Source organism: Phyllostomus discolor, chromosome 6, assembly GCF_004126475.2.
Source record: "Phyllostomus discolor isolate MPI-MPIP mPhyDis1 chromosome 6, mPhyDis1.pri.v3, whole genome shotgun sequence".
NCBI lineage: Eukaryota > Metazoa > Chordata > Mammalia > Chiroptera > Phyllostomidae > Phyllostomus > Phyllostomus discolor.
Genome location: NC_040908.2, coordinates 14,658,559 through 14,683,922, shown reverse-complemented (window position 1 = coordinate 14,683,922; position 25,364 = coordinate 14,658,559). Strand labels below are relative to the sequence as shown.

Below are 25,364 nucleotides of genomic sequence, written 5' to 3'. Positions count from 1 at the left end.
ACGTGTTTACCTTGTGCACTGGCGTCGACGACCGGGGTGGGGCATCAATGAATTGTAGCTACCGGATTGCGTCATAAAATCGCGACCAGACGGGCGGCGCCATCTTCGAACTTGGACTTCCGGAAGGACTTTGGTTGAGGGTGAGTGTACCGCCATGGGATATGCGGGGGGGTCCCGCGATTACTCCTCCTCCTTCTTCTGTAGCGCTAAGATATTGGCTCCGCTATTCCATCTCTGCACAGCATCGCGACCTCCAGCCCCTGGGCTGCTACAGAAACCATCATGCTCCCCACTTCCTTCCCCACAGTGGCAAGAGTGCATCACCCATCTCTGCTAATCAAGGGTCTTGCCTTCTTCCCCCACGCGGTGTCCGTAACGCGACATCCTGTGTCCCGGCTTCGGTGCTGCTTACATTAATTACCTCCCTCGACTCTGCGAACCTACAGTAAGTCCTCAACCTTAGAAATTCAGGGTTGACCTCAGGCACGGGCTAGTGGTGAAAGCTGCTCCCACGCCCAGGACTGAGGCGGGGCAGATGGTCACCCCTATAGTAGTTACGGGTCAGTCTCCTCATTCTGTTGTGTCCCAGCCTATTCTTCGCTGAGGCTCTTCTAACCCTGGGGGTTGTGCCCCGCGCGCTGCAACCTCATTGGCGCAGTCAAGGGCCAGTTACGTTTCCCTGCCTAGCCCTTTAATTCCTTGGCAAGTTGGCTCTCTGCTGGGGAAGGCAGAGGTGACGACTTCAACCCCACGCAGTGATAACTCACTTTGTTAACAGTGGTGTAGGGTATGGCCAAGCCTTTTCGCCCCAGCAGCATATTGTTACACAAACTTAAGGCATTCCTGTGCCACCCTCAATTTTTGCCATCCATTTTCACCAACTGTACTATTATTTTCTTAATATGTTTTATTTATTTTTAAAAGATTTTACCTACTTTTAGAGAGAGGGGAAGGAGAAGGAGAGGGACAGCAAGATAGATGTGAGAGAAACATCCGTCGGTTGCCTTTTGTGCTTGCCCCGACCGGGGACCCAACTGCAACCCAGACATGTGCCCTGACGGGAACCAAATTGGTGACCTTTTCATTTTGCAGGAGGATGCCCAACCAACTGAGCCACACTGGTCAGGGCAAGAGTTTTCTTTAAATTGATTTATTTTTAAAGTTTAAGTGCTTTAGTCTCCATCTAAGCAATATAGTGAAGCCATGGGTTTCATGGGCTTGTTACAGTTTTTTTTTTAACAAGTTAAAATAAAAACACAATTAGTCAAATAGTTGTTAAGTTTCGTACTGCTAAAATCACCTTGCATACCACCAGTTGTGCCATAGGAACACCTTAGGAAACAGTGTGTTAGGCAAAGTGTTTAAAGTGATTGCCTATTTGAGGAACAGTGTCATCTAATTATTTTCCTTGGCCGGGGTCAGGCAGGCAACTTGGAGTATCTTGAGAACTGGACAAGTTGGGGTACAAATGTAAACTTTTATAAACTCCAGTACAAATTTATTAAACATTTCTTCCTTTACTTGTGTCCAAATTTTGTATTGTGAAATCATAAATGGAAATTAACCACCATACCCTGCTGCTTGCTGCCTTTCTATATGAAGTGAATTTTTGAAAGGGATTTTTGTACCTTGAGAAGTTAGTCATTCAATCAGCATAGTTTAATTATTACACTTACCATGTAGCATGGTTCTGCATACAATAGTGAATCAAATAGGCAAGATCCCTATCTTATGAAACTTTCAGGAATGATAGGAAATAAGTAAATACTCATACCTCTTATCATAAGACAATTCTAGACAGACTGAAGAGCTACATGTAAGATTTAAATTTAGAAAAAAGTATTAGAAGAAAATAAAATAGGATACGTGTATGTCAGTGGGGTAGAAAATGTCTTTTTAAGACACAGAAGAAACAAGCTGTAAAAGATAAGATTGAGAAATTTAACTCAGTATTTAACTTCAGTTTAGGAAGAACATTATAAACAAAGTTAAAAGAAAATTAGGTACAGGAAATATTTGCAACATAAACAACAAAACTCCACAGATCAGTAAGGAAAAGATCAATTTGCCCTATGAGAAATATGGGCAACTATAGGTACAGACAGTTCATAAAAGACATACAGATATCCAACATACAAAAAGAAATTAACTCCAATTATCAGGTCAATGAAAATAATTCTTTCACCCATCAGATTGGCAAAAATTAAGGATTAATAGGGGTGTGTTAAAATGGCTAGGTATAGTTTGTGGGAATATATATTTGTTTTTATTTTGGTGAACTATGTGGCAGTATCTGTTAAATTTTAAAATGTGCATACCCTTCACCTCAGTTCAGAATTCCACTTTAGATGCTCATTCTAGAACAATGATTTCTCGTTAATGAAGAGGTCTGTGCTAGAATATGCACTGCATAATTGTTTGCAATAGTATTATAACCCAATTGTCCTTAAATGGAAAATATCAAAGTAAACTATAATTCTGTAGAACACCATATAGTAACCAAGAAGAATGAGATGAATATATGTGTACTGATAGGGAGAATCTTTAAGACATAAAGTATAGAAGTTCTCTTGGCTTATCTCCATCTAACTTTCCTGTGTACATTGACATGCTCCATTTCCCTTGTAAAGCATACAGATCCCATGGCACACTGAATGGTGGGAGCCACCTAGGATTTTCTCCTATGGACCTGATTGCTGTACCTGCACTAGTCAAGTTAAATGCTTGCCAAGTCATTGTATTGGTCCCCGAATCTGTTTATGTCCATTGGTTTGTCATTATGTTTATATAATTGTGTTATATATTTAAATTTTAAAGAAATTTGAGTATGAAAGAATTAATATCTATTAAAACTAAGTTGAAATGTGGCAGATACACAGATATTTTACTGTTACTCTTTATATTCTACATATATTTATAAATATTTTGTATCACTTAAAAGTTTTGTAAAACAATTCTAAAAGAGAAAAGAAAGCAAACTGAGTTGAATGCTTTAGAAACACAAAAGAGATAACTTTGCAAATAAGCAAAAAAAAAAAAAAGCTGCCGAATAGATGTGAGAGAGATAATTGTAGAAGATTGAGGAGCATTTGTTAAAAAATCTGAAACATTACTGCACTTGAAGTACTTCTCAAGAAAAGAGAATGTTTCAAGAAAATAATGGTAAGTAGCCTGGGTGCCGCTGAGAGGTTAAGCTAAACAAGACTGAGAAGTATCAAGTGCATTAATTGACAGCAGTTACTGATGACTTTTAGCTTCCAGAGTGAGTTGAGGGCAATATCCTAGGTAAGAGGAAGCAGGGTAATTAAAATGTAAGGGCAGATAACTCTTTAAAAAATTTGACCGTGAGAGGGAGGAGGGAGATGTTAGTTGGAGGAGGAATATGGGTTGAAGGATAATTGTATGTGTGTTAAGATGAGTATGGTAAACATATTTAAATGCTCTTTGGAAGGAGCCCATGAAAAGGAAAAAGATAAATGACTAGTTTCCATGGGCGGGGGGAGGCCTCGAACTAGTGGAAGGTGTGGCCTTAGAAAGTGGATGAGGGAGCATTTCAGGTGCAGAGAAGATTAGGCTACTGGACAAGAAATCTAAGTATTTCCCATCTAATGGCTTTGGGTTTTGTTTCAGAATCCAGAGGCAGCGTCTCCTGCTGAGAACCAGGGGATCAGCCAATAGAAGAGAGAGGAGGTGAGACTGACTAAGAGAGTGTGATTGCCAGCCCTTGGGCATCTTAGATACACACAATGGAGAAGATTGGTGACTGGTTCATCCAGGGCTTGAATTTTGCCAGAACTGTGGACTTCTGGACGGAAAAGGAAGTTCATAATGGCAAAAGAGTCTGATTAAAATAAAGAAATCTAAGCTAGACTCCACGTGGTTGCCATAGGGAGATTGGAGAGATCACTGGATAGTGGCTAGATCCAGTTGAAGAACAGATATAATGGCAGTACTCGAGTCATCTAGCTTAATGAAGGGAGGTTGTGATCAGATAGTGGTTGTCCTAGTGGTTTTGGAGGTTAAAAGGTTTTATGTGATGACAAGGTCCAGAGTGTGACAACAGAGTGATTAGCAGTGCTTTAGCTGAATGTTACAAGGTTTTTACAAGAGGAGGACTATCTGTTCAGAGCGGCATTGGAGAGGAATTGAGAAGACACCGATCCTACTTTCTGCCCTGGGGTATGTGGGATGTGAGAGAACAAGCACCCTCCACTTGGGAGCCCAGGAAGCTAGAAATTTTATTCCTGGAAATTTACCATCTGAGATTCTGAATATGACTTAAGTCTTCTCAATCATACGTGCTCTTGGAGAACTCAAATTTGGATCTGAGATTAGAGAGGAGAGAGGCAGGCCAGCAGGTATGCATTTTGCTTGTACAGATTGTGGCAATTAAATGGTTCTGGATTTGGGAGCTGGAAAAGGGTCTTCCCCATTTACTGGGTCACTTTCCTTGTGGAGGGGCAACTTGGCTGTGGACCCATCAGCTATGGCAGGGCTTCTTGATTCAGCAAGTGGGTCCCCATCATGACATAGGAGAGGCCACGTGTTTCTTGAATCAGCAGCTGTGAAACAGCTTTCCAATTTGACATGCCCTTATTCCTAAACTTACTCTTCCTCCCAACCCTCCAAGTGATCTTCTGTGCAGGTGATTCTCAAAACTTGAATGTGCATTAGAATCTCCTGAAGGGCTTGTTATAACTAGTGTGGCCCCCAGGTCCCAGAGTTTCTGATTCAGTAGGTCTAGGAGTTTTAACAAACTGGAAATTGGAGTTTTAACAAATTTTCAAGTGATGCTGAGACTGCCAGTTCTGCGACCAAACTTTGAGAACCACTGATGTGAACCATTTAATACTCTTTACAGGGGTCCCCAACCTGCAGGCCTCGGACCAGTACCGGTTCAGGCCCATTAGGAACAGTGTCACACAGCAGCAGGTAGGTTTGAATGTAATGTTCTTGAATGGTCCCTAAACCATCCCGCCCCACCCCTGCCCCTGTCTATGGAAAAATTGTCTTCCATGAAACTGGTCCCTGGTGCCGAAAAGGTGGGCACTGCTGTTTTAATAAATCCCTTGTAGCTTGAACTGACTGAGAGGATTCTGTTCTGTGCAGCTGAACCTTGGCCAATAGAGAAGGCAGTAATAATTTTATTCCCATTTTCTTTGTCCTTACCTACTTGAATTGCCAATGGTTAAAAGAAGTAGTTCTTGTATTTCCTAAAGATTTTGCTTTATGTATTTTGATGGTATGTTATGTGATGTCTAAAGGTTGGTGACATTTATATCTTTTATATGAAGTTTTATTAATTATAAAGTATTCCATTTTTGTCCCATTTAATATTTTTCCTCTTGAATTTAACTTTGTTATTACCATCAAAATTCTTTTTTTCTTTTTGCTTACATTTAACTTGTATATTTTTTTTAATTTATATTTTATTGTTTATGCTATTACAGTTGCCCCAAATTTTTCTCCCTTTGTCCCCCTCCATCCAGACCCCCATCACTCCCTCAGGCAGTTCTCACAGCATTGTCCGTGTCCACGGGTCATGCATATATGTTCTTTGGCTACTGTATTCCCTATGTGTACTTTACATCCCCTGACTGTTCTGTAACAACCAATTTGTACTTAATCTTTTAACCTTTTCCCCATCCCCTGATCACTTTCCCATCTGGCAACCATTAAAATGTCCTCTGTGTCTTTGATTCTGTTTCTGTTCTGCTTGTTTGTTTTGTTTTTTAGATTCAGTTGTTGATAGATACATATTTACTGACATTTTATTATTGTTTTTGATCTCCTTGTTCTTAAAGAAGTCTGTTTAACATTTCATATAATAATGGTGTGGTAACAATGAACTCCTTTAGTTTTTTTTTTGTCTGGGAAGCTCTTTGTATGTCCTTTGATTCTAAATGATAGCTTTGCTGGGTAGAATAATCTTGGTTGTAGATTCTTGCTTTTCATCACTTTGAATATTTTTTGCCAATTCCTTCTAGCCTGCAAAGTTTCTTTGGAGAAATCAGCTGACAGTCTTATGGGAGATCCCTTGTAGGTAACTAACTGCTTTTCTCTTGCTGCTTTTAAGATTTTCTCTTTGTGTCTAACCTTTGGCATTTTAATTATGATATGTCTTGGTGTGGGCCTCTTTGGGTTCATCTTGTTTGGGACTCTCTCTGCTTCCTGGACTTGTATGTCTATTTCCTTCACAAAGTCATGGGAGTTGTCTGTCATTATTTTTTCAAGTAGGTTTCCGATATCTTGCCCTCTCCTCTTCTCTTCTCTTCTCTTCTCTTCTCTTCTCTTCTCTTCTCTTCTCTTCTCTTCTCTTTCTGGCACACCTATGATGCAAATGTTGGTATGCTTTGAAGTTGCCCCAGAGGCTCCTTACACTATCTTCAATTTTTTTTTATTCTTGTTTCTTGCTGTTTTTATAAGTTGTATTTGGCTTTATTGTGTTCCAAATCACTGATTTGATTCTTGGCTTCATCCGTTGTACTGTTGATTCCCTGTAATTGTTCTTTATTTCAATTAGTGTAGTCTTTGTTTCTGACTGCATTTTTTTTATGTTGTTGAGGTTCTCACTAGGTTCATTGAGGATCCTTATTAACCATGTTTTAAACTCTGCATCTGGTAGATTGCTTATCTCTATTTTGTTGAGTTCTTTTTCTGGTGTTTTGTTCTGGTCTTTCACTGGGGGGGCATGTTTCCTCATCTCCTCATTTTGGCAGCCTTACCGTGTTTGATTCTATGTATTAGGTAGAGCTCCTTTGACTCTGTGTCTTGGTAGTGTGGCCCAATGTAGTAGGTGTCCTCTAAGGTCCAGTGGCACAGCCTCTCCTATCACCTAAGCTGGGTACTACAGGCGCGCCCGCAGTGTGTGCTGTGCATACCTGCCTGTTGTAGTTGAGCCTTAATTGCTGTTGGCATTTCCAAGACCAGCCACTGCCTGTGTTCTGTCTGGGGCCATCCAGCATATGCTACAAAGTGATTTGCAAATGGCCGCTACTTGTGCTGGGCTTGGAGGTGCCCAGGTGGGGCCAAACTGTGAACCAAAGTTGGCTGCTGATAGTGCTGGGCCTGAGGCCACTTGGGGGTATGGGGCTTGGTGAGGCCAGATGCTATTTGTTTGAGAGAGTTTGGGAAAATCTGAATCATAAGCCAAGACAAACCATTTGTATAGAAAAGCACTGGAAACAGCTTGGTTGGGCCTGAAAGTTGGGTGGGACAGAGCCTCAGGGAACCACCAACATGGGGCAAAAAGTGTGAGCCTGGTCGATAGAGCGTCAGATATGTCACAGGGCCTGCCAGCTCTGTGGGGGCGGGGCTCAGAAAAGAAACAGTGAATGGCCTCTGCCTGAACTTATGTCTGGGAGAAAGGTGCCTTCTAGTTCTCCTGATGTCGGACAATTCCATTACCCCCCATATGTCTCTGGTGCCTTTTAAGCTGTTGTCCCTACATTGGAGCTCAGAGGGAATGAGCCTGAGTAAGTCTGTGTGGGGCCCTGTAAGAGGAACTGCCTGGGACTCCAGCAGTTTCCATCTTCCTCAGGCCCAATCCCCACTGGGTTTTATAGCCAGAAGTTATGGGGACCTATCTCCCTGGCCCTGGAAACCGGGGCTGGGACTACTTGCTCTGAGATATCCTTCCTGATTTTTATCTGTCACACTTGGTGTGGGATGAGCCTGTTCTGTGTCTCTGCCCCTCCTACCAGTCTTGATGAGGTTTCTTCTTTAATTCCATAGTTGTAGAACTTCCATTCAACTCAGTTTCCGGTGGTTATGAATGATGCTTGTTCTGTAGTTAAGTCGTAGTTTTGATATGTTGCCCTTTATATCTTAATTCATCCTTTTACTTTCAGCTTTTTGAGTTCCTTTGTTTTAGATACCTCTCAAAAAGCATACAGTTATTTGGCTTTTTAAATCAACCAAAATCTTATAATGGATGAATTTATCTGATATATGTTTATTATTTAATGAATGTTTTATCTTGCTTTGCCATCTTAATGGGGTTGTATGTTTGTGTGTATGTCCTTTATTTTTAATCTTTTATGTTAATTGTATGATCTTGCTAAAAAATTCCTTCTGGTTCTTATGGCCTACAGGGTATTTCGGAAGCAATATGGTGTACTACTGTTTTTAGTTCTATTAAACATCTAAATGGTATTAAAAACATCTATATGTTTTCAATTTACCAAGCTTAGAAACAAAATTAGGATAATTCTTCTTTTGTTTTAGTCCACTACAACCAGAATACTCATATTTTTACATTGTGGGGCATTTAAAATTTTTAAGCGAGAGCATGTTTATAGCTGTAGTTATCATGGTTGTTGAAATTCAATTGATGTACCACTGTTAAATGCTTGCTTCTGATTTTACACCACAACTTCTCCATTAGAAAGTTCTTTATATTGATTTATCTTTCATTGGCTAAAGTAAGGGTGTGTCAGTTTTAAATGTCTAGAAACTTGCATATTGAGAATGTCATCCTGTTGCTTTTACATGAATGACCTCCCAGTTAAGTAAAAAATTCTCTTGCCCTGATTAATGTGGCTCAGTGGGTCAGGCCAGTCGGTGTTTCTCTCGCACATCGATGTTTCTCTTCCTCTTTTTCTCCCTCCCCTCCCTTCTCTCTAAAAGTTAAAAGAATAGAAAGAAAAGAAAGAACTGTCTTGATCCTCTTAGTGTTTCTTTATCTTCTGGAATCATTTGTTTCTGAGAACTCTGAGGCTGACCTGATTTTTACCCTCTTTGTAGGAGAAATTTAGTATTTTCATTAAGATAATTCTTGATCTTGATAATTCTTTATTGATTGTTATTTCTCTTTTACACCGTATGCCCTTTGGATCTGTAGACTGAGGTCTTCTTTTATTTCAGGAAAGTATTTTTTATTTCAGGAAATTTTTTTGTTAAATTTTTGCAGGTTTTTGTTATTGTTCCCATTTTTTATCTCTCTTTAGGAGCGCCAGTTCATATGTTGGCTTCCTACTTTCTATTTTCCATGTGTATCATCTTCACACTAAGTACTTTTTTTTTTTTTAACACACTAAGTACTTTTATTCTTTGCAGCCTGTGTGGTTTTTCCTCAAACCCATCCTTCTTATCACTCATTTTCTTTTCAGCAGTATAGTTTCAACATTTTGCTTTCATTTCTATGATTTTATTCTCTTTTTTAAAGATTTTATTTATTTATTTTTAGAGAGGGAATGGAGGGAGAGAGAGAGAGAGAGGGAGAGAGAAAGAAACACATGAATGTGCAGTTGCTGGGGGCCATGGCCTGCAACCCAGGCATGTGCCCTGACTGGGAATTGAACCCGTGACACTTTGGTTCGCAGCCCGCGCTCGATCCACTGAGCTACACCAGCCAGGGCTTGATTTTATTCTTTTACTCAGTTTCTTTCCTTATGACTTTTTACCTTGCCATTGTTTTAGCTCTACTTTGTTCTCTTGTTTCTTGAATTCCACACTCTGGGTGTTTTTTTTTTAAAATATAGCTTTTATTGGAAAAAAAAATTTTCTGTTTCCTGGAGTCTTTCTTTGAAAGGGTGTTTTTCATTTTTTTTCATGTGCTTGTGTCTTTATTTTTCTTCAGTAGTATCTATGCATAGGTTCCATTTAGATCCTTTTTGCTTAGTACTAATTCTGAATGGAGGAGTTCTGTCAGGGATTGCTATTTACCAGAGCACAATTCAGGTAGATTTTCACTGACCTCATTTGACTTTGATATTGTTATATTCTATCTTTAGCATGTGATGTTATGTTATGTCCTTAGCACCTGAGTTAGAGGGTTGGCTATTGTTATAGTTTATAACCTACTTAGACTATGGCTTCTTCAAGAGAGACAGTTGTGAATTTTAATTTGTGTTACATTTCTTATGGTTCTTTTATCAGCAAACTTTTCTATTGAGGCCGATGACTTTTTATCCTTAAGACATATGCAGATCTATGCAGAGGGGCTCCCTTCTCAGATTTGAGTTATTTCTTTCCCTCTGTCGCAGACAAGCAGGTTATTCCGGCTAAAAACTGTGCTCTTGCAGAGTTCTGTGTTGCTCAGGTTTTTGGTTTGGTCGTCAGTGTTTTGTTTATCTCTGTCTGTTTACTTTGGTCCACACTTGCACAGCTGATTTCCTAGGTTTGAAGAAAATGAAGATTCATGACCATTTTTTAGTCTATTCTTCGTTGTGGGAAAAGCCTCTTAATGTAGTAGGATGTTCCTTAGTCGTCTCAAAGCCTACCACCTCCCCTGCTCATGTGAAAGGTTGATGACAGGGCACTAGAGAACTGTTTTCCTAATTTTTAAATAAATCTGTTCCATGACTAATATTAGCAAAGATGGATGTGAGCTCTAGGCATTTACTGCAATAGGCTTACAAGAAACTTTATGAGCTTTAAATTAAATGATGTAAATAAGTCTTAGTACAGTACTTGGCACGTAGCAAGTATTTAATAAATGGTAGTTTTATTACTGTTTGTTTATTGTCAGCTCCAAGAGCATGTAGGTTTCATGAGGGCAGGGAGCTTGTCTGTCTTGTTTATTGTCACGTCACCAGTTCCGAGAACGGTACCTGACATACAGAAGACGTTTAGGAATTGTTGAATGAATGAATGAATGAATGATCAGGAGGTTTAGGTTTCTTGTTGTAGGAGGGCACATGAGGGTAGATAACTCTGAGCCAGTACCAATAGCTTTTGCCACCTTCTCATTTATATGTCTCTGTGTGCAGGGACAGCCATTGTAGAGGGTGCTGATGGATACCTATGGGGTCGGCTATGTTGCCCTGGGGGACGCCGGCCCCGTGGGGAACATGACTGTAGTAGAATCCCCTGGACAAGAGGTGCTAAACCAACTTGATGTCAAGACCACTTCAGAAACAACCAGAACAGAAGCTTCCATAGAGATGTCTTTACCTACGCCTTTGTCTGGATTTGAGGATTCTCTTGATGAGAAAAAGTTCCTTCCAGACCCAGAAAGCCTTTCTAGACTGGAACAGCAAGGTATGTAACTTGTCCTTCCATCTTTTTCTCTCCCTGTGCTTAGTTTAAGACGAAAGAGAACAGGTTGAGCTAAAAGTTCTTACAAACCTGAGTATGATGTAGTCTATTCTAAAGAGGTTTGAACTCTGGCCCCATCTCATAGACCCGTATTCTTCTCCACAGGTCTTTCTTCAGAGATGTCAAAGCCCAGGGCCTCAAAGCCTGGCCGGAAGAGGGGTGGCAGGACACGGAAGGGCCCCAGAGAGCCCCAACAACCTAATCCTCCAACAGCCCCTCTGGTTCCTGGTCACTTAGAGCAAGCCAACCCTCTGTCTGCTCCCATGCCTAAGAAACGAGGCCGAAAGCCCAAGGCAGAGCTGCTGCTGCTGAAGCTCTCAAAAGGCCTAGATCAGCCGGAGTCTCCACCTCCGAAGAGACCCCCTGAGGACTTTGAGACCCCACCTGGGGAACGACCCCGCCGAAGGGCTGCCCAAGTGTAAGGATTGAGGCACATCTTGGTGCAGGGAACTGGGGTAACGGGATCAGGGCAGGTCAGGTGTTGGAGAGAAGAGAAAACCGTGATGAGGTGTCACGTAAGCGGGGTTGTTGTCTGGGTCCTGAGGACTTGAGCAATCTTTTGGCTTTTACCACAGCAACTTTAATCTGTTGTAAACCTTGTCTAAGAGGTTTCTTTCTGTACCTTGTATCCTGTCACATTTTTCACATTTTCCCCAAGGTCTTCATTGTAATTTTACCAGCCAATATATATCTGTACATATGTGCTTTCCCTCTTGTTTCTCTTTGCCATCAGTGATTTTTGACTGTGATAGAGTGAAAAGTGCTTGGGACTTGGAATCAGAAGAACTGGTTTAGATCTCACATATGTTATCTGAATCATCTTGGTCAAGTCACTTAACTTTCCTGGATTGCTGTGTCTTCATCTGTCAAATGGGAAGGGGCAATTAGTAGCTACCTCACAGGGTCACAGGGAGGATCCGCTGAAAGAATCAGTCAAATGTCTGGAAAAGTGGGCTCTTAGTTAAGTGTCTGTTACGGCTCTGACTCTGCCCTCTCCTGCAGGGCACTTCTGTATCTTCAGGAACTGGCTGAAGAGCTCTCAACAGCCCTGCCCGCTCCAGTGTCCTGTCCTGAGAGCCCCAAGGTGAGCAGCCCCACCAAACCAAAGAAACCCGGGCAACTGGCAGCCTGCCAAGGTGGAGAAGAAGAGGCTGACACTGCACAAGATGAAGACTTCGTGCTGAAGGTCGAGGCTGAAGATGGAGAAGAAAGTGAGGCCCCAAGTGAGAGCTCATCTGAACCTGAGCCTGTCGTGCCCCGAAGCATCCCGCGTGGACCCACTTCAGGGGTAACTGAATGGGGAAACAGCAGGGTTATCAGAGGGTCAAAAGGGTGCCTAGCAGGAAAGCTTTGGCCTAGTAACTATAATGGCCAAAATTATAACGGCCAAAAGAGTAAAGGAAGAAAGGGATTGCTTCAAATGTATTTGGGATTGCAGGGGTTGAGGGTCAGTAAACAAGTTCATTCAGTCATGTGTTGAGCATCTACTCTGTACGAGGAAACACAGATGTGGGTAAGACAGAGTCCTGCCTCACAAAGTTCAGTGTGGTAAATGCTAGACCAGGAATGAACAAAATACTTCAGGTAAGTAGGGGAGGGGTGTCTAACTGCTTAGGCTTCGCAGAGTAATGATAGCTCAGCTAGGTCTTGAAAGGTAAATGGAAGTTTGCCAGAAAGATTGGTTCTCCCAGAAATTGATTATGGCTACGGCATAAGGCCCGGGGTAAAGGAGTGGAGAGATTGCATGGAGAGGATAAAAGGACTAAGGTTGGTAGGAGCCAACAAAGGTGTGTGTTTGTTAAATTGTGGTAAAATTGACATAACTGGAAACTTACCATTTAAAAATGTGCAGTTCAGTGGCATTTAGTGCATTCACAATGTTGTGCAACGATCATCACTATCCATTTCCAAGACTTTTTCATCATCCCAAATAAAACTTTATACAACAAAGGTTTTTAAGTAGGGAAATAACATGGTCAGTTAGGAAGACAGGTCAATATGCTGTTGACGATTAAGTGACAGCTTCAGCGATCTAGGTGAGAGATCATGAGGGCCTGAATCAAGCAGTGAAGGAAAGAAGGTGGCTGAGGCCAGGGGGCCGATTGGAGAGGAATACGAGAGGATTAAAAGCACTTGGGAATTGAAGGGAAGGAAGGAGTGGGGGTTTCCAGCTGAGACGGTGCTCTCACGCTCTGAGCTGGGGACCACAGGAAGAGTGGGAGCACAGGGGTGGCAAAGGTGAGCGGGGCAGGAGGTGAGCTCACTTTCTGGCATGCCACAGGAGGTGCCCGTGGCCATAGGCCATCCTTCTGAGGACATCTGGTCACCATTTACAAGGTGGGGAAAAGTAGATTTACAGTTGTTTGCATGGAAAATAATACAATACTTAGTACATGACACAAGAATAAAGTCTGTTTAGCATACTCATAAATTTAAACCTACTGTTGCCCCACCCTGTCTATGGGACCAGTGCCTGTCTGAAGTGCAACATTTAAGGGAGCACAAAATCCCTTAGAAATCAAGATAAGTTTTTGATACAACATTTAAAAAAATCAAGATTAATTTAACAAATCTAAAATGTGTAATCTTAAAGATAGGAACTGTATTGCTGAATTTTGCTTTTGCCTCAGGCCCTAATATGTCTCGGCACCACTGAAATGAGTCTAGAATTTCTAGAGAAGTTGATACGTAGTAAAGTTTGAGTTTACTAAAATGTAAACTTGATAAAACAGTAATGATGGTAGTCACACTTGATAATCAGGTATAATGATGGGACACGGGGTGGAATTACCAGCACTGCGTGTATAGAGGGTTGAGTGGGAGTCAGGAAGTCCCTGGGAAATACCAGCATGAACAAAATCTGTCGGAGGAAGGAAAGCTGGTGAAGGAATATAAGAAAGGTGGAAGGAGTAAGGAGAGACTACTCTGTAGGGCAGGAGTTTCAAGAAGTAAATGGGAGTCCTGTAAATCAAGTATGTGGAGATGTCAAGGAAAATGATAAAGACAAATAACAGATTTTGCAGGTTTGGTGGAGGAGTAGGAGCAAAAAAAGTCATGGTTAAGACAGAAATTTAAGACTTTGATGGGGCAAAGGTTAGAGAGGAAGTGGTCCTAATAAAAGTAAAACCTGGGAAAGCTGTCTCCTGGGGACTGTATCCAGCCTAGAACATCCTCGCCCTTACACTTCCCTCATTTGGTCCCCAGAAGCAGAAGCCACACTGCCGGGGCATGGCTCCCAATGGCCTACCAAATCACGTCATGGCTCCTGTTTGGAAGTGCCTGCATATGACCAAGGACCTGTGAGACTTGGGGAGCAGGGGCTGGGGGTGAGGGGGTGGTGGTGGAGCGCAGAGGATGATCTAGAAGTGGGGCTGTGGGAGAGAGGGAAGGCACTCACAGGGCAGAACACTGAGGGTGTTCATAAATAAATGGCACTGTAGCCCTGACTGGTTTGGCTGAGTTGGTTGGGCATCGTCCTGTAGACTGAAAGGCCACGAGTTCAAGTCCCCATCAAGGCACATGCCTGGGTTGTGGGCCAGGTTCCCTATTGGGGGCATGCTAGGGGCAGCCGGTCGATGTACCTCTCACACACCACTGGTATTTCTTTCCATTTCTTTCTCCCTCCCTTCTCCTCTTTCTAAAAATAAAAAAATAAAATCTTAAAAAATAAATAAATAAATGAACGAATGGCACTTCTCCAAAGGCAAGAGCTGTAGAGCTATGCTGTCCAATATGGTAGCTACTAGCTGCATGTGGCCATTTAAAATTAGAAGTCCAGTTTCTTGTTTGCTCTAGCCCCATTTCAAGTGCCCAGCTAGCAGTTTGTGCACTGGACAGATAATAGGTCACTTCCATCATCAGAGGAAGTTTTTTTGGGCAGCACTACTCTAGAATTTATCTCCTTCATTAATGCTGCTTCCGTTCCTCCAGCCGAGAACAGAAGCATTCATACTGGGAGTTTGCAGAATGGATTCCTATAGCCTGGAAGTGGCACTTGTTATCTGAGCTGTAAGTTGAAGAGACATCTTTGAAGCCTTGGAGGGGATGATACCACTATGGATGGAAGGGCGACTGGGGACTCGAGATTTATGATGGGAATCCTAGAATGGGAGAAACTTCTCCAGACTCAGGCTGTTCTCTTTCCTTCCCCTAGTGAGGCAGCTCCCTACCTGCCCCAGGAGGAGAAGTCTCCACTGTTTTCTGTACAACGTGAAGGACTTCCAGAAGATGGCACACTCTATCGAATAAACAGGTGATGATGACATCAAAAGGATTGCATCTCTTTTCCTGATCCTATGAGACAGAAACAGGAAGAATGAATGTTGAAAGGGATGACAGATTGGCCCTATTGTTCCCCTGACGCTGGCCCAGTTGCTCCCAAGGATCAGAGTCCTAGGTAGATCTGGTCATTGCCGTCTAATTTGCAGTGCTCATTGCTGCTGGCCAGACTGAGGGAAGCCAGGGAGACCGAGGGTCAGACCTGTTTACGAGGTCTTACCCACTCAGTTCATCTGGCACTACAAGAACACTGTAGTAACTGGAATGCACAGCCTGACGTCTTTGAAGGTGAAGGAAAGGAGGGAGGTACAAATGGTGGCTAGACATGTTCTCACCTGTAGACTGTTTTTGATATTCTGGCCTTTGCTTAAGCCAGTTCTCACTAGCTTCTGGTGGAGTTCCCATTCTGTTCTCAATGTCTTTTCCTTTTTTCTTAATATTTTTTAGAGCTGTTCAGGTTCACAGGAGAATTAAAAAGGGACAAAGATTTCCCATATAGCCCCTGTCCCTACTCATGCATAGCGTCTCCCACTATCAGCCTCCCCCACCAGAGTTGATGGACCTGCTCAGTCAATGAACCTACACTGACATATCATAATCACTCAAAAGTCCCGAGTTTACGTTAGGGTTCACTCTGGGAGTGTACATTAAGTGGGTTTGCACATATGTCTGTTAACTTGTATTTATCATTCTGGTACCACAGAGTGTTTTCACTGCCCCAGAAATCCTCTGTAGTCCACCTGTTCATCCCTTTTACCCCAACCCCTGGCTATCACTGATCTTTTGATTATCTCCACAAGTTTGCCTTTTCCAGAATGTCATACAGTTGGAATTATGCAGTGTTAGCCTTTCAAGATGGGCTTCTTTAACTTAGTAATATGCTTTAATGTCTTTTCATTTCTTTTTAATACAAAATAATACTTCATTGATGTATCACAGTTTATTTATCCATTCACCTACAAAGTTATTAATTACCTTTTATTAACTGCTCTTTTCATCCCCTCTTTGACTTTTCTCTAGATTTAGTTCGATCACAGCACACCCAGAGCGCTGGGATGTGTCCTTCTTCACAGGGGGACCTGTCTGGGCTCTGGACTGGTGCCCAGTGCCAGAGGGGGCAACAGCCTCGCAGTATGTGGCCCTTTTCTCCAGCCCTGACATGAATGAGACACATTCACTGAGCCAGCTTCATTCGGGCCCTGGGCTGCTCCAGCTCTGGGGCCTCGGGACCTTACAGCACGAAAGCTGGTGAGGTGGGGCCGGGCCTTTGCCATGGGAGGGTGGTTGAGGATAGAGAAGGATGGTGCCAGGCAGAGTCCAGGTTGGGAGGAGGGCTCGGGTGGAATGAGATAAAGGGACACAGGCTCTGGCAGCCCTGGGCCCCTTCTTCCTACCCATTCTCCCACGTGGTTTTTCTTCTCAGTCCTGGCAACAGGGCTCACTTTGTCTATGGGATCGCTTCTGACCACGGCTGTGTCTGGGACCTGAGGTTCTGCCCCAGTGGAGCATGGGAACTTCCAGGCACCCCTCGGCAGGTACCTCCCAGTTGATTTTATAGTGGCCCTAGGACTCAGAGCCAGGACAAAGATGCCCTGGGTGCTCCCATAGTTGGAGGAACGGAGTTTGGAGGGTGGTGGGTGGCATTTTTTCCAGCAGCTTCATGTCATATCTTCAAAGATCAGAACCTCAGAAGTTTTCTGAGAGGCCTCTAAAGGCAGCAAGCCTCAGTGCAGATTTGGTCTCACCTCTAGGCTCCTCTCCTGCCCCGGCTGGGTCTCTTGGCTCTGGCCTGCTCAGACGGGAAGGTGCTGCTGTTCAGTCTGCCTCATCCTGAGGCCCTGCTGGCACATCAGCCCCCGGGTGAGTAGCACAGCAAGGGGAATGGGGCTTTTGCAGCGGTGGCCAGACTTTGTAGGGCCCGTCCGTCTCCTCTGAAACTCCTTTAGGCCCACTCTCTCTAGTGCAGAGTCTTCCACAGTCACACCGCCCATTCTGACTTTACACACTTTGCTTTTCACTGCTCTTCAGCAGCCCGCGGTTACTGTTCTTTTGCAGACTTCCAGCTGCACTCTTCCAGCACGTTACCTTTATCTCCCCCTCTTCCCTGTTCCCCTGAGCTGTTAGGCCTCTTTCTCTTGCTGCCACAGTTCGTTGGCTGTGTGAAGAGCTGCTAAAGGCTGAGGCTGACAGCTGGGGCTTGTCTCCCCTGCCATACTCTTAATCTTGTCTTCAGCCTCTCCTGCCCTCACCGCCACTCATACACAGAAACACTCTCTCTTGGTTGTGAAGAGGGAGAAAATACAGAACTGAAGAAAATGAGCAAGAGGAGGAAGGAGTCAGGGAAAGGCAGTTCCTGTTTGTTGAATTTATTCATTCGTCTTTCAATTGTACTGAGTAAAGAAGAGGGCACCCAAGATTGAACCCTGAGACAGCCCTTACTTGGTGATCTGGTAGAGGAGTGGCTTGAGGGGGAAGTGGGAGGTGAGGACATGAAGACAGAATGGATAGACAGTTCTTTCAGGAAGTCTGGCCGGGAAGGGGAACACGTGACAGGGTAAAGGAAGGGTTTTATTTGGTGGGTGTAGACAGGAGATGAAAGTGTATGTTTACGTGTGAATATGAGAGTGACCCAGTAGGGAGAGAGAAAGTGAATAAATAATGCAGGAGAAAGGACAGGTAACCAAACAGCAAAGGTGGGGATGATGAGCAGGGAGCAGAGTGGAGAGATTAGCCATTCTGATAGGAAGGATACTATCAGGTTTGACAGGAGAAAAGAAGAAAATGAAGCAGAGAGCGGTTGGTTTGTACATTTGATGGTGGAAAGATAAGAGTATAAGGGAAGATCGTTATTGAAAGTGCAAGGGGCTGATCTAAGAGCAAGGCTAACTGGGACTTGGGTCCTCTGGATCCAGAGTATCTGCTACTTCTCTTTTTCCCTCACAGATGCAGTGAAGCCCTCCATCTATAAGGTGAGTGAGGAACCTGCAGCCCTACCCGAGGCTCCGTCTTCTAGAGCCTCTCTTACTGATTCCATGCGTCTCTTTGTAACTCTGAGAGGGTCCTCTCCTGCTGGATTGAACACTAATTTGAGTCTTTGTTCCAGACAGTAGGTGTCCCTAACCCTAGTCCCATCTCTTACATCCCTGCAGGTACAATCTGTGGCAACCCTTCAGGTGGGGTCTATGCATATGTCAGACCCCTCCGAGTGTGGTCAGTGCCTTAGCCTGGCCTGGATGCCCACCCGGCCCCACTACCACCTGGCTGCTGGATACTATAATGGTAAAAAAAAAAAACAAAAACAAAATGTAAGGAGTTGTTGCTCTTTAGGTTTTCATATATGCTTGTTTTGGGTTGTTTCTTTTTTGGTTCAGTGTTGGGCATTACATAGTTATAAATACTCCAGCAATGTAAAATAAAAACAAAGAAAGAAAAAAGGTACTAGAATTTTCCTATTCAGAAAAATAATTGAGTAGATAAACATCATGTCATGCAGTTCTCTGTGCATATATACAGATAAATGGGATCAGACCTGGCTGGTGTGGCTTGGTAGATTGAGCTCCAGCCTGTGAACCAAAAGGTTACAGGTTCGATTCCTACTCAGGGCACATGCCTGGGTTGCCCTTCGGGTCCCCAGCTGGGAGCATGTGAGGGGCAACCTATTAATGGCACATCAATGTTTTTCTGTCTCTCTTTCTCCCTCCTTTCCCCTCTCCCTAAAAATAAATAAATAAAACTAAAAAAAAATAAGAAAAGAAATGGGATCACACTCTATAAGCTATTTTAGATGACAAGGTATTAAATTTAATTATACTTTTAATTTTATAGAAAAGGCAAATGAAACTGAAAGATTAGCTGAGCTCCCAGTAAATATTCCTTTACCACAGAGACATTAGTTCCTTCAAGATACTTTCAAGGTTGAAAAGGAAAAATATTTATTTTTTTTAGAGAGGGGAAAAGGGAGAAAGAGAGGGAGAGAAACATCAGTGTGTGGTTGCCTCTCACATGCCCCTACTGCGGACCTGACCCAAAACTCAGGCATGTGCCCTGACTGGGGAATTGAACTGGTGACCTTTAGGTTCCTAGGCCAGCACTCAATCCACTGAGCCACACAGCCAGGGCTAGGTTGTCATTTTTAAATGACTAGTTTATTTTTAGACATCATCAATGGCCTTTCTGCTTGAGAGATAAGGAAATTAGTACATTTCTTCTTATCCCTCCCACTATCTCCTAATTCTGTGTGTGGGGTTTTTTTGTTTTTGTTTTTGTTTTGTTTTGTTTTGGCGATACTATTTTTACATTGTCAAGGTGTATGAAACTTGATGCTGTTTTGCTATCTTAATTCCCACAGCTATTTAAGCTTTATTTTATATTGAAATAATCTCCAGTCTCTACAAGTCCTTTCATCTTCCTCCCCTTCCATTTGAATTATTTATGTGGTTTAGCTGTAATTCACTGTCAATACATTTTCTTCAAGAAAGGTTTATAGGTGCTACTTGTCCTGAGTTTATATATAAAAGAGATTTTAGGTACACATATTTTCCCTAATTTTATTTATGAAATTCTGTTCTTTAACTTGTTCTTTTATTTGTATCAAAGTCACATTTTTGATTACCTCCTCCTCTGCCATCCTGATTAGGGGTCAACTTGTGTTGGGTCAGCCAAGTTAGTTTCTATTTGTCCACTTGTTTTCTGTTCTCTGTATTTTTTTTTTTTTTTTTGGCTCCTTGCCTGTTCTCTTTGTCTTAGAGCACAGTTGGCAAACATTTCTCTAAAGGGCCAGATAGTGAATATTTTATGTGATTTGGGCCATTTGGCCATTGTTGGAACTATTTAGCCCCACTGTTGTGAAGTGAAAGCTACCATACACATTAGGTCAATGAATGAACATAGCTGTGTCCCTGTTGAATTTTATTTACCAAAGAAGCAGCAGGCTGTATTTGGCCCAGGGCTATATAGTTTGACAACCCTGTCCTAGAGAGTTTACATTCTTTTAAAATCCCTTTACTTTTATTTTTTAGTGAGTAGAGGTTACTGTGTGCAGCCCACCTAATCTTTCAGCTGCAGGTCCTAGACTAAATTATTACTTTTTTTTTTTTTTTTTTTTGCTGAGAATTGGAACTAAAAATACCAGGTTGAGTATTTAAACTATGGAGGGTGTGTTGGCTAGGTAATCATGATCCCCATGTCATTTTCTAAGGGATCAGATCTACGGGTTGAAGATATAGTAATTAGAGCACGGAGGAGAGAAACTGCCTTAATACCTACATGTTCTGTCCCTACCCTAGGAATGGTGGTTTTCTGGAACCTTCTCACCAACTCGCCCCTGCAGCGGATACAGCTCCCTGACGGCTCCATGAAGGTCTACCCCTTCCAGTGTTTCCTAGCCCACGACCAGGCTGTGCGCAGTCTTCAGTGGTGCAAAGCCAACAGGTTGGAATAGAAAGTTGGTCGGCGGGGCAGTTGAAGCCGGGACAAGCTGACTCTTCCACACTTCTTCACATTTGCTCTTCTCCCTCTGCTTCCATTCTTCCCACAGTCATTTCATAGCGTCTGCAGGGAGTGACCGCAAAATCAAATTCTGGGACCTTCGACGAACTTACGAACCAATAAACTCTATCAAGCGCTTCTTGAGTACAGAGCTGGCCTGGCTGCCCTCCTACAATGGTGTCACTGTGGCTCAGGACAACTGCTATGCCTCGTATGGCAGGGTGGAGATAGGAGAAGCTCTGGGGACAGACACTAGGGGTTGGGGTACAGAGTGTGCCAGATTATTGTGGGGAAAGGCGGGTTGAGGGTGGTTTTGTTGAGGTGGTTTGAATCCTGGAAGGACATGGGGAGAAGAAATGAATCTAATCTTAGAAAAAGGAAAGTTTTGTTTTTCTCTTACAGTTATGGACTGTGTGGAATTCATTATATTGATGCCGGTTACCTTGGTTACAAGGCCTATTTCACTGCTCCTCGAAAAGGCACTGTCTGGGTGAGCCTCTCTCCGAAATCTTCATTATGCAGGAAAATGATTAGTTTACTCACCGAGTGGTAGTCAGAAAAAGGCAGTGGTTTTGGATAGAAGAAGATAGATGTGTGGTAACTGTATCACCAGGGATGTGGGTTATGATAAACTCATTTTTGTTTGTGTGTGTGTCTCTTCCCCCTGACACTGCAGTTATTACCAGGTCATAGACCTGACTGGGCGAATGAATGAAATCTGTCTCTTCCTATCAGAGTCTTTCAGGATCCGACTGGCTTGGGACAATCGCTGCAGGAGACACGTCCGGAGAGCTCATTGCAGCTATATTGCCTGATATGGCATTGAACCCAATAACTGTCAAACGGCCTGTAGAGCGAAGATTTGTACGTACATAAATATTTAATGACAGCACCGTATGTTAGGTCCTAATCCCTGACCTCCCAAATTAGTACTACACATTCGTAGTAGAGTACAAATTAGTGCTAGGCCTCCCAGCCATGATATTCTCCCTGGGAGTCTTGGTACAGAGTCGCACGTAATATTCCCTACCCTAGTGCACCTCAACATAAGTTGAACGTACTACTTTCTTCATCTTTAAGTTTCTCCTGCTCCAAACCAATTTTCTCTCTTTTACTTTTATTCTATCTTCAGTCTTTTTTTTTTAAGTGCTTTTTTTGATTATGCTATTACAGTTATCCCATTTTCTTTCTCCCCTTTATTCCCCTCCACCCTGCACCACCCCTACCTCTAGCATTCCCCCCTAGTTCATGTCCATGGTCACACATATAAGTTCTTTGGCTTCTCCATTTCCTATACTATTCTCAACCCCCCCCTGTCTATTTTGTACCTATCAATTATGCTTCTTGCTCTCTGTACTTTTCCTCCATTCTCCCCCCTCCCCCTCCCCACTGATAACCCTCCATGTGATCTCCATTTCTGTGATTCTGTTCCTGTTCTAGCTGTTTGCTTAGTTTGTTTTTGGGCTTTTTTTTAAAGGTTCAGTTGATAGTTGTGTTTGTTGTCATTTTACTGTTCATAGTTTTGGTCATCTTTTTCTTAGATAAGTCCCTTTAACATTCCATATAATAAGGGCTTGGTGATGATGAACTCCTTTAACTTTACCTTATATTCCATCTTCAGTCTTATAGAACCCAATCTCATGGTCTCATTTCTAGCCTATATATAAAGCAGATCTGATGCCATATCAGGATAGTCCTGAAGGTCAAGACCACTCTTCTGCTTCATCTGGGGCCCTCAACCCTCCAAAGGCTCGAACTTACGCTGAAACAGTCAACCATCACTACTTGCTCTTTCAAGACACAGATTTGGTAAATTGGGGCGAGGGGAATAAGTGTGGCATTGGAAAAGTAGAAAACTTTAGTCCCTACATAAAAGGAAACCCTAAAGGGTTCCAGTACAAAGATGCAAAATTAAGAAACTGCTTACTTTCTCCTATTACATGCCCCCTCCCCAGAGTTCGTTCCACGGTCTGCTCCATAGAGAACCAATGCTGCGCATGCAGGAAGGAGAAGTGCACTCTCGCCTCTGCCTGGACAGGCTGCCGCTGGAGGCTATTCATAAGGTAAGAAGCTTGCCTCTCATCTTCTCCACCCTCCACTCTCATTTTCTCCCAGCTCTGGGCCTGTGGTCAATGAAATGGGAAATGAAAAGGCAACCAGGCCCTGGCTGGTGTGGCTCAGTGGATTGAGCCCCGGCCTTGAAACCAAAGGGTCACTGGTTCGATTTCCAGACAGGGCTCATGCCTAGGTTGCTTGCCAGGTCCCCAGCAGGGGGCACTCGAGAGGCAACCACACATTGATGTTCTCTCCCTCTCTTTCTCCCTCTAAAATAAATACAAATTTTTTTTTAAGATTTTACTTATTTTTAGGGGAGGGAGGGAGAGGGAGAGAAACATCAATGTGCGGTTGCTGGGGGTTATGGCCTGCAACCCAGGAATGTACCCTGACTGGGAATCGAACCTGCAATGTCTGGTTCACAGCCCACACTCAATCCACTGAGCTAAAAATCTTTTTTTTTTTTTTTTTTTTTTTAAAGAAAAGTCAACCAAGAGGGCTAAGGAGGGAAAATAGCTCTGGCAAGCTCATTTTTAAGAGCTTACCTTGTTCATTGTCTTCTCGTTCCTACTGGTCTCACCCACTCATGGTCCTGTCCTTTCAGATTGTGGCCCATGTGTCTTGCTCTCACAGCTAGGACTCACCCTTAAGCACCAACCATGAGCATATCTCTTTTGTTTTCTCTTTACAGGTGCGTTTCAGCCCAAACTTGGACTCCTATGGCTGGCTCATATCTGGGGGGCAGTCAGGGCTGGTTCGGATCCATTTTATCCGTGGACTCACCTCTCCACTGGGCCACCGTATGCAGCTTGAAAGCCAAGCCCACTTCCATGCTATGTTCCAACCATCCTCCCCTACTGAAGGGTCTGGCTTCTGTCCAACCAGCCATTTCCTTCTGCCCAGTCCTTAGTTGTGGTCTACACAGGACCCTTGGAATGTAGTCTGCCAAGAACAAATGGCCCCCTTTCACAGACCATGGGAACTGGGGCCTTCTTGGACAGTGATGCTGCCAGGTCTGGACCTTTAGACCTGCCTCCCCAGGGCTCCTTAGATACCTCTCCTTCCATCGACTTCTGCTGTCATCACAGCCCCCTGTGGGCAAGGGGGCCTTGCCCTCCACAAACTCTCAAGGCTCTTTAGCCTAAAACTATGGCTCACAAGAAACACTCAGGCCTGACCTAGGCTTGAGAGTCAAAATTGCTCATATTGAGCATATTGTGAAATGGGTAAAGCTAAGTAAAGGTACTGAGTGTTTTTGAGACCACATGTGAGTGGATGTTTGGAGAACTAGAAGGGGTATCTACACGAAGGCTCCCAGCTTCCTGTTTAGAGTAACATGCAAGCCCATGGGAGTGTGGGGAAGAGGTAGTAACTTATTGGACTGAAGCTGCTTATAGTACTTTAACTGAGGAACACCACACACGCACTACCAGTAGAACAGTGGCTCAGATCTTACTTGGTCCTGCTTAGGAAATATGCCTAATCACTGGTCGTCTGACCCTACTCGAACACTCCTAGACAGTCAGATTTTAAAATACCTTCCTTTATATCCAGCCAGAGAGTATCCCTCTGTAAGTTTTACCGTGGGTATTCGGAAATCTAGTCCTTCTTCTCTTTGATTTGCCCTTTAAGTATTTAATATAGCTATCATGTGTTTCCCAAGTCTTCTCTAGATTAAATATCTTCAGTTACCTTAATCATTCTTTTACAAGTCATGATTTTTGATTCTTCATGATAATGTCACATTGTTGACTTAATTAAACATGTTTAGCTACTTTATTTCAAACCTGTATTTAGGAGGTGTTTAGATTCCAAGTACAATAATTGTTTTTTAAAGATTTTATTTTTAGAGAGGGGGGAAGGGAGGGAGAAAGAGAGGGTGAGAAACATCATTGCCTCTCATACATGCCCCGACTGGGGACTGAACCTGCAACCCAGACACATGCCCTGGCCAGGAATCAAGCCTGCTTTGTGAGACGATGCCCAACCAACTAAGCCACACCAGTCAGGGTGGTTCTGTGACTTGAAATGACATACAATGAAACCAGTTTTATCATAGGTGAATTGATACAAACAAGAGTTAAGTTCCTGTGGCATCTTATGAGATCAATATAATGAAATAGTTTTAATGAAATGTTATTTGAGGACTTGCTGTATTATAGCTCATCTTGTTAAAATTCTGTGGGATTCTGCAGACTCATCATGACCATGACACTGCTTCCTAAGCAAGGATGTACCCCAGCAACAAGAAATAGGCAAACCATAGTTTTGGAATGTGTAGAACAATCTGAGGTGTGGGGTAAGTAGTCAGATGACCTCAGAAACTATTAGAAAAATACGTAGCCAGATACTATTAAAGGGAGTGGAGATTAGTATAGTTCTCACCTGGAACAAAGCCTTCTGGCACTCCAGAGTGATTGGTCAAATATCTGGAAATAGCTTTCTGCCTCTTAAGTGTAGAGAATTTATCATCTGTCTGAAAATCTTTAAGAAAGGAATCAAGT

The 25,364-nt window shown here is 43.0% G+C and overlaps 1 protein-coding gene across 4 annotated transcripts; it reads left to right on the top strand.

Moving 5' to 3' along the window:
- Window position 1: 1 nt before the first annotated feature.
- GTF3C2 (general transcription factor IIIC subunit 2) lies at window positions 2-24,639 on the top strand. Of its 4 annotated transcripts, XM_028514659.2 has the most exons (22): window positions 3-140; window positions 308-445; window positions 3,631-3,690; window positions 4,862-4,932; window positions 10,713-10,983; window positions 11,146-11,458; window positions 12,043-12,328; window positions 14,245-14,339; window positions 14,971-15,048; window positions 15,194-15,292; window positions 16,339-16,566; window positions 16,742-16,853; window positions 17,070-17,178; window positions 18,262-18,287; window positions 18,468-18,597; window positions 20,604-20,748; window positions 20,855-21,016; window positions 21,208-21,295; window positions 21,541-21,669; window positions 22,462-22,614; window positions 22,761-22,868; window positions 23,552-24,639. In XM_028514659.2, the coding sequence occupies exons 5-22, from the start codon at window positions 10,737-10,739 to the stop codon at window positions 23,768-23,770; spliced, it is 2,727 nt and encodes a 908-aa protein (XP_028370460.1). In that variant the 5' UTR covers window positions 3-140; window positions 308-445; window positions 3,631-3,690; window positions 4,862-4,932; window positions 10,713-10,736; the 3' UTR covers window positions 23,771-24,639. The 4 variants fall into 4 exon arrangements, with proteins under 4 accessions (XP_028370461.1, XP_028370460.1, XP_035883664.1 ...); XM_028514660.2 differs by lacking the exon at window positions 308-445 and having other exon boundaries at window positions 2-140; XM_036027771.1 differs by lacking the exons at window positions 3-140; window positions 3,631-3,690 and having other exon boundaries at window positions 331-445.
- Window positions 24,640-25,364: the final 725 nt, after the last annotated feature.

Bases quoted from the DNA above. Each gene is read 5' to 3' on its own strand.
- GTF3C2 (XM_028514660.2), top strand. From the start codon at position 10,737: ATGGATACCTATGGGGTCGGCTATGTTGCCCTGGGGGACGCCGGCCCC. The intron at 18,598-20,603 runs GTAAAAAAAAAA...TCCCTACCCTAG, and splicing joins GGCTGCTGGATACTATAATG to GAATGGTGGTTTTCTGGAAC. The intron at 21,017-21,207 runs GTATGGCAGGGT...TTTCTCTTACAG, and splicing joins CAGGACAACTGCTATGCCTC to TTATGGACTGTGTGGAATTC.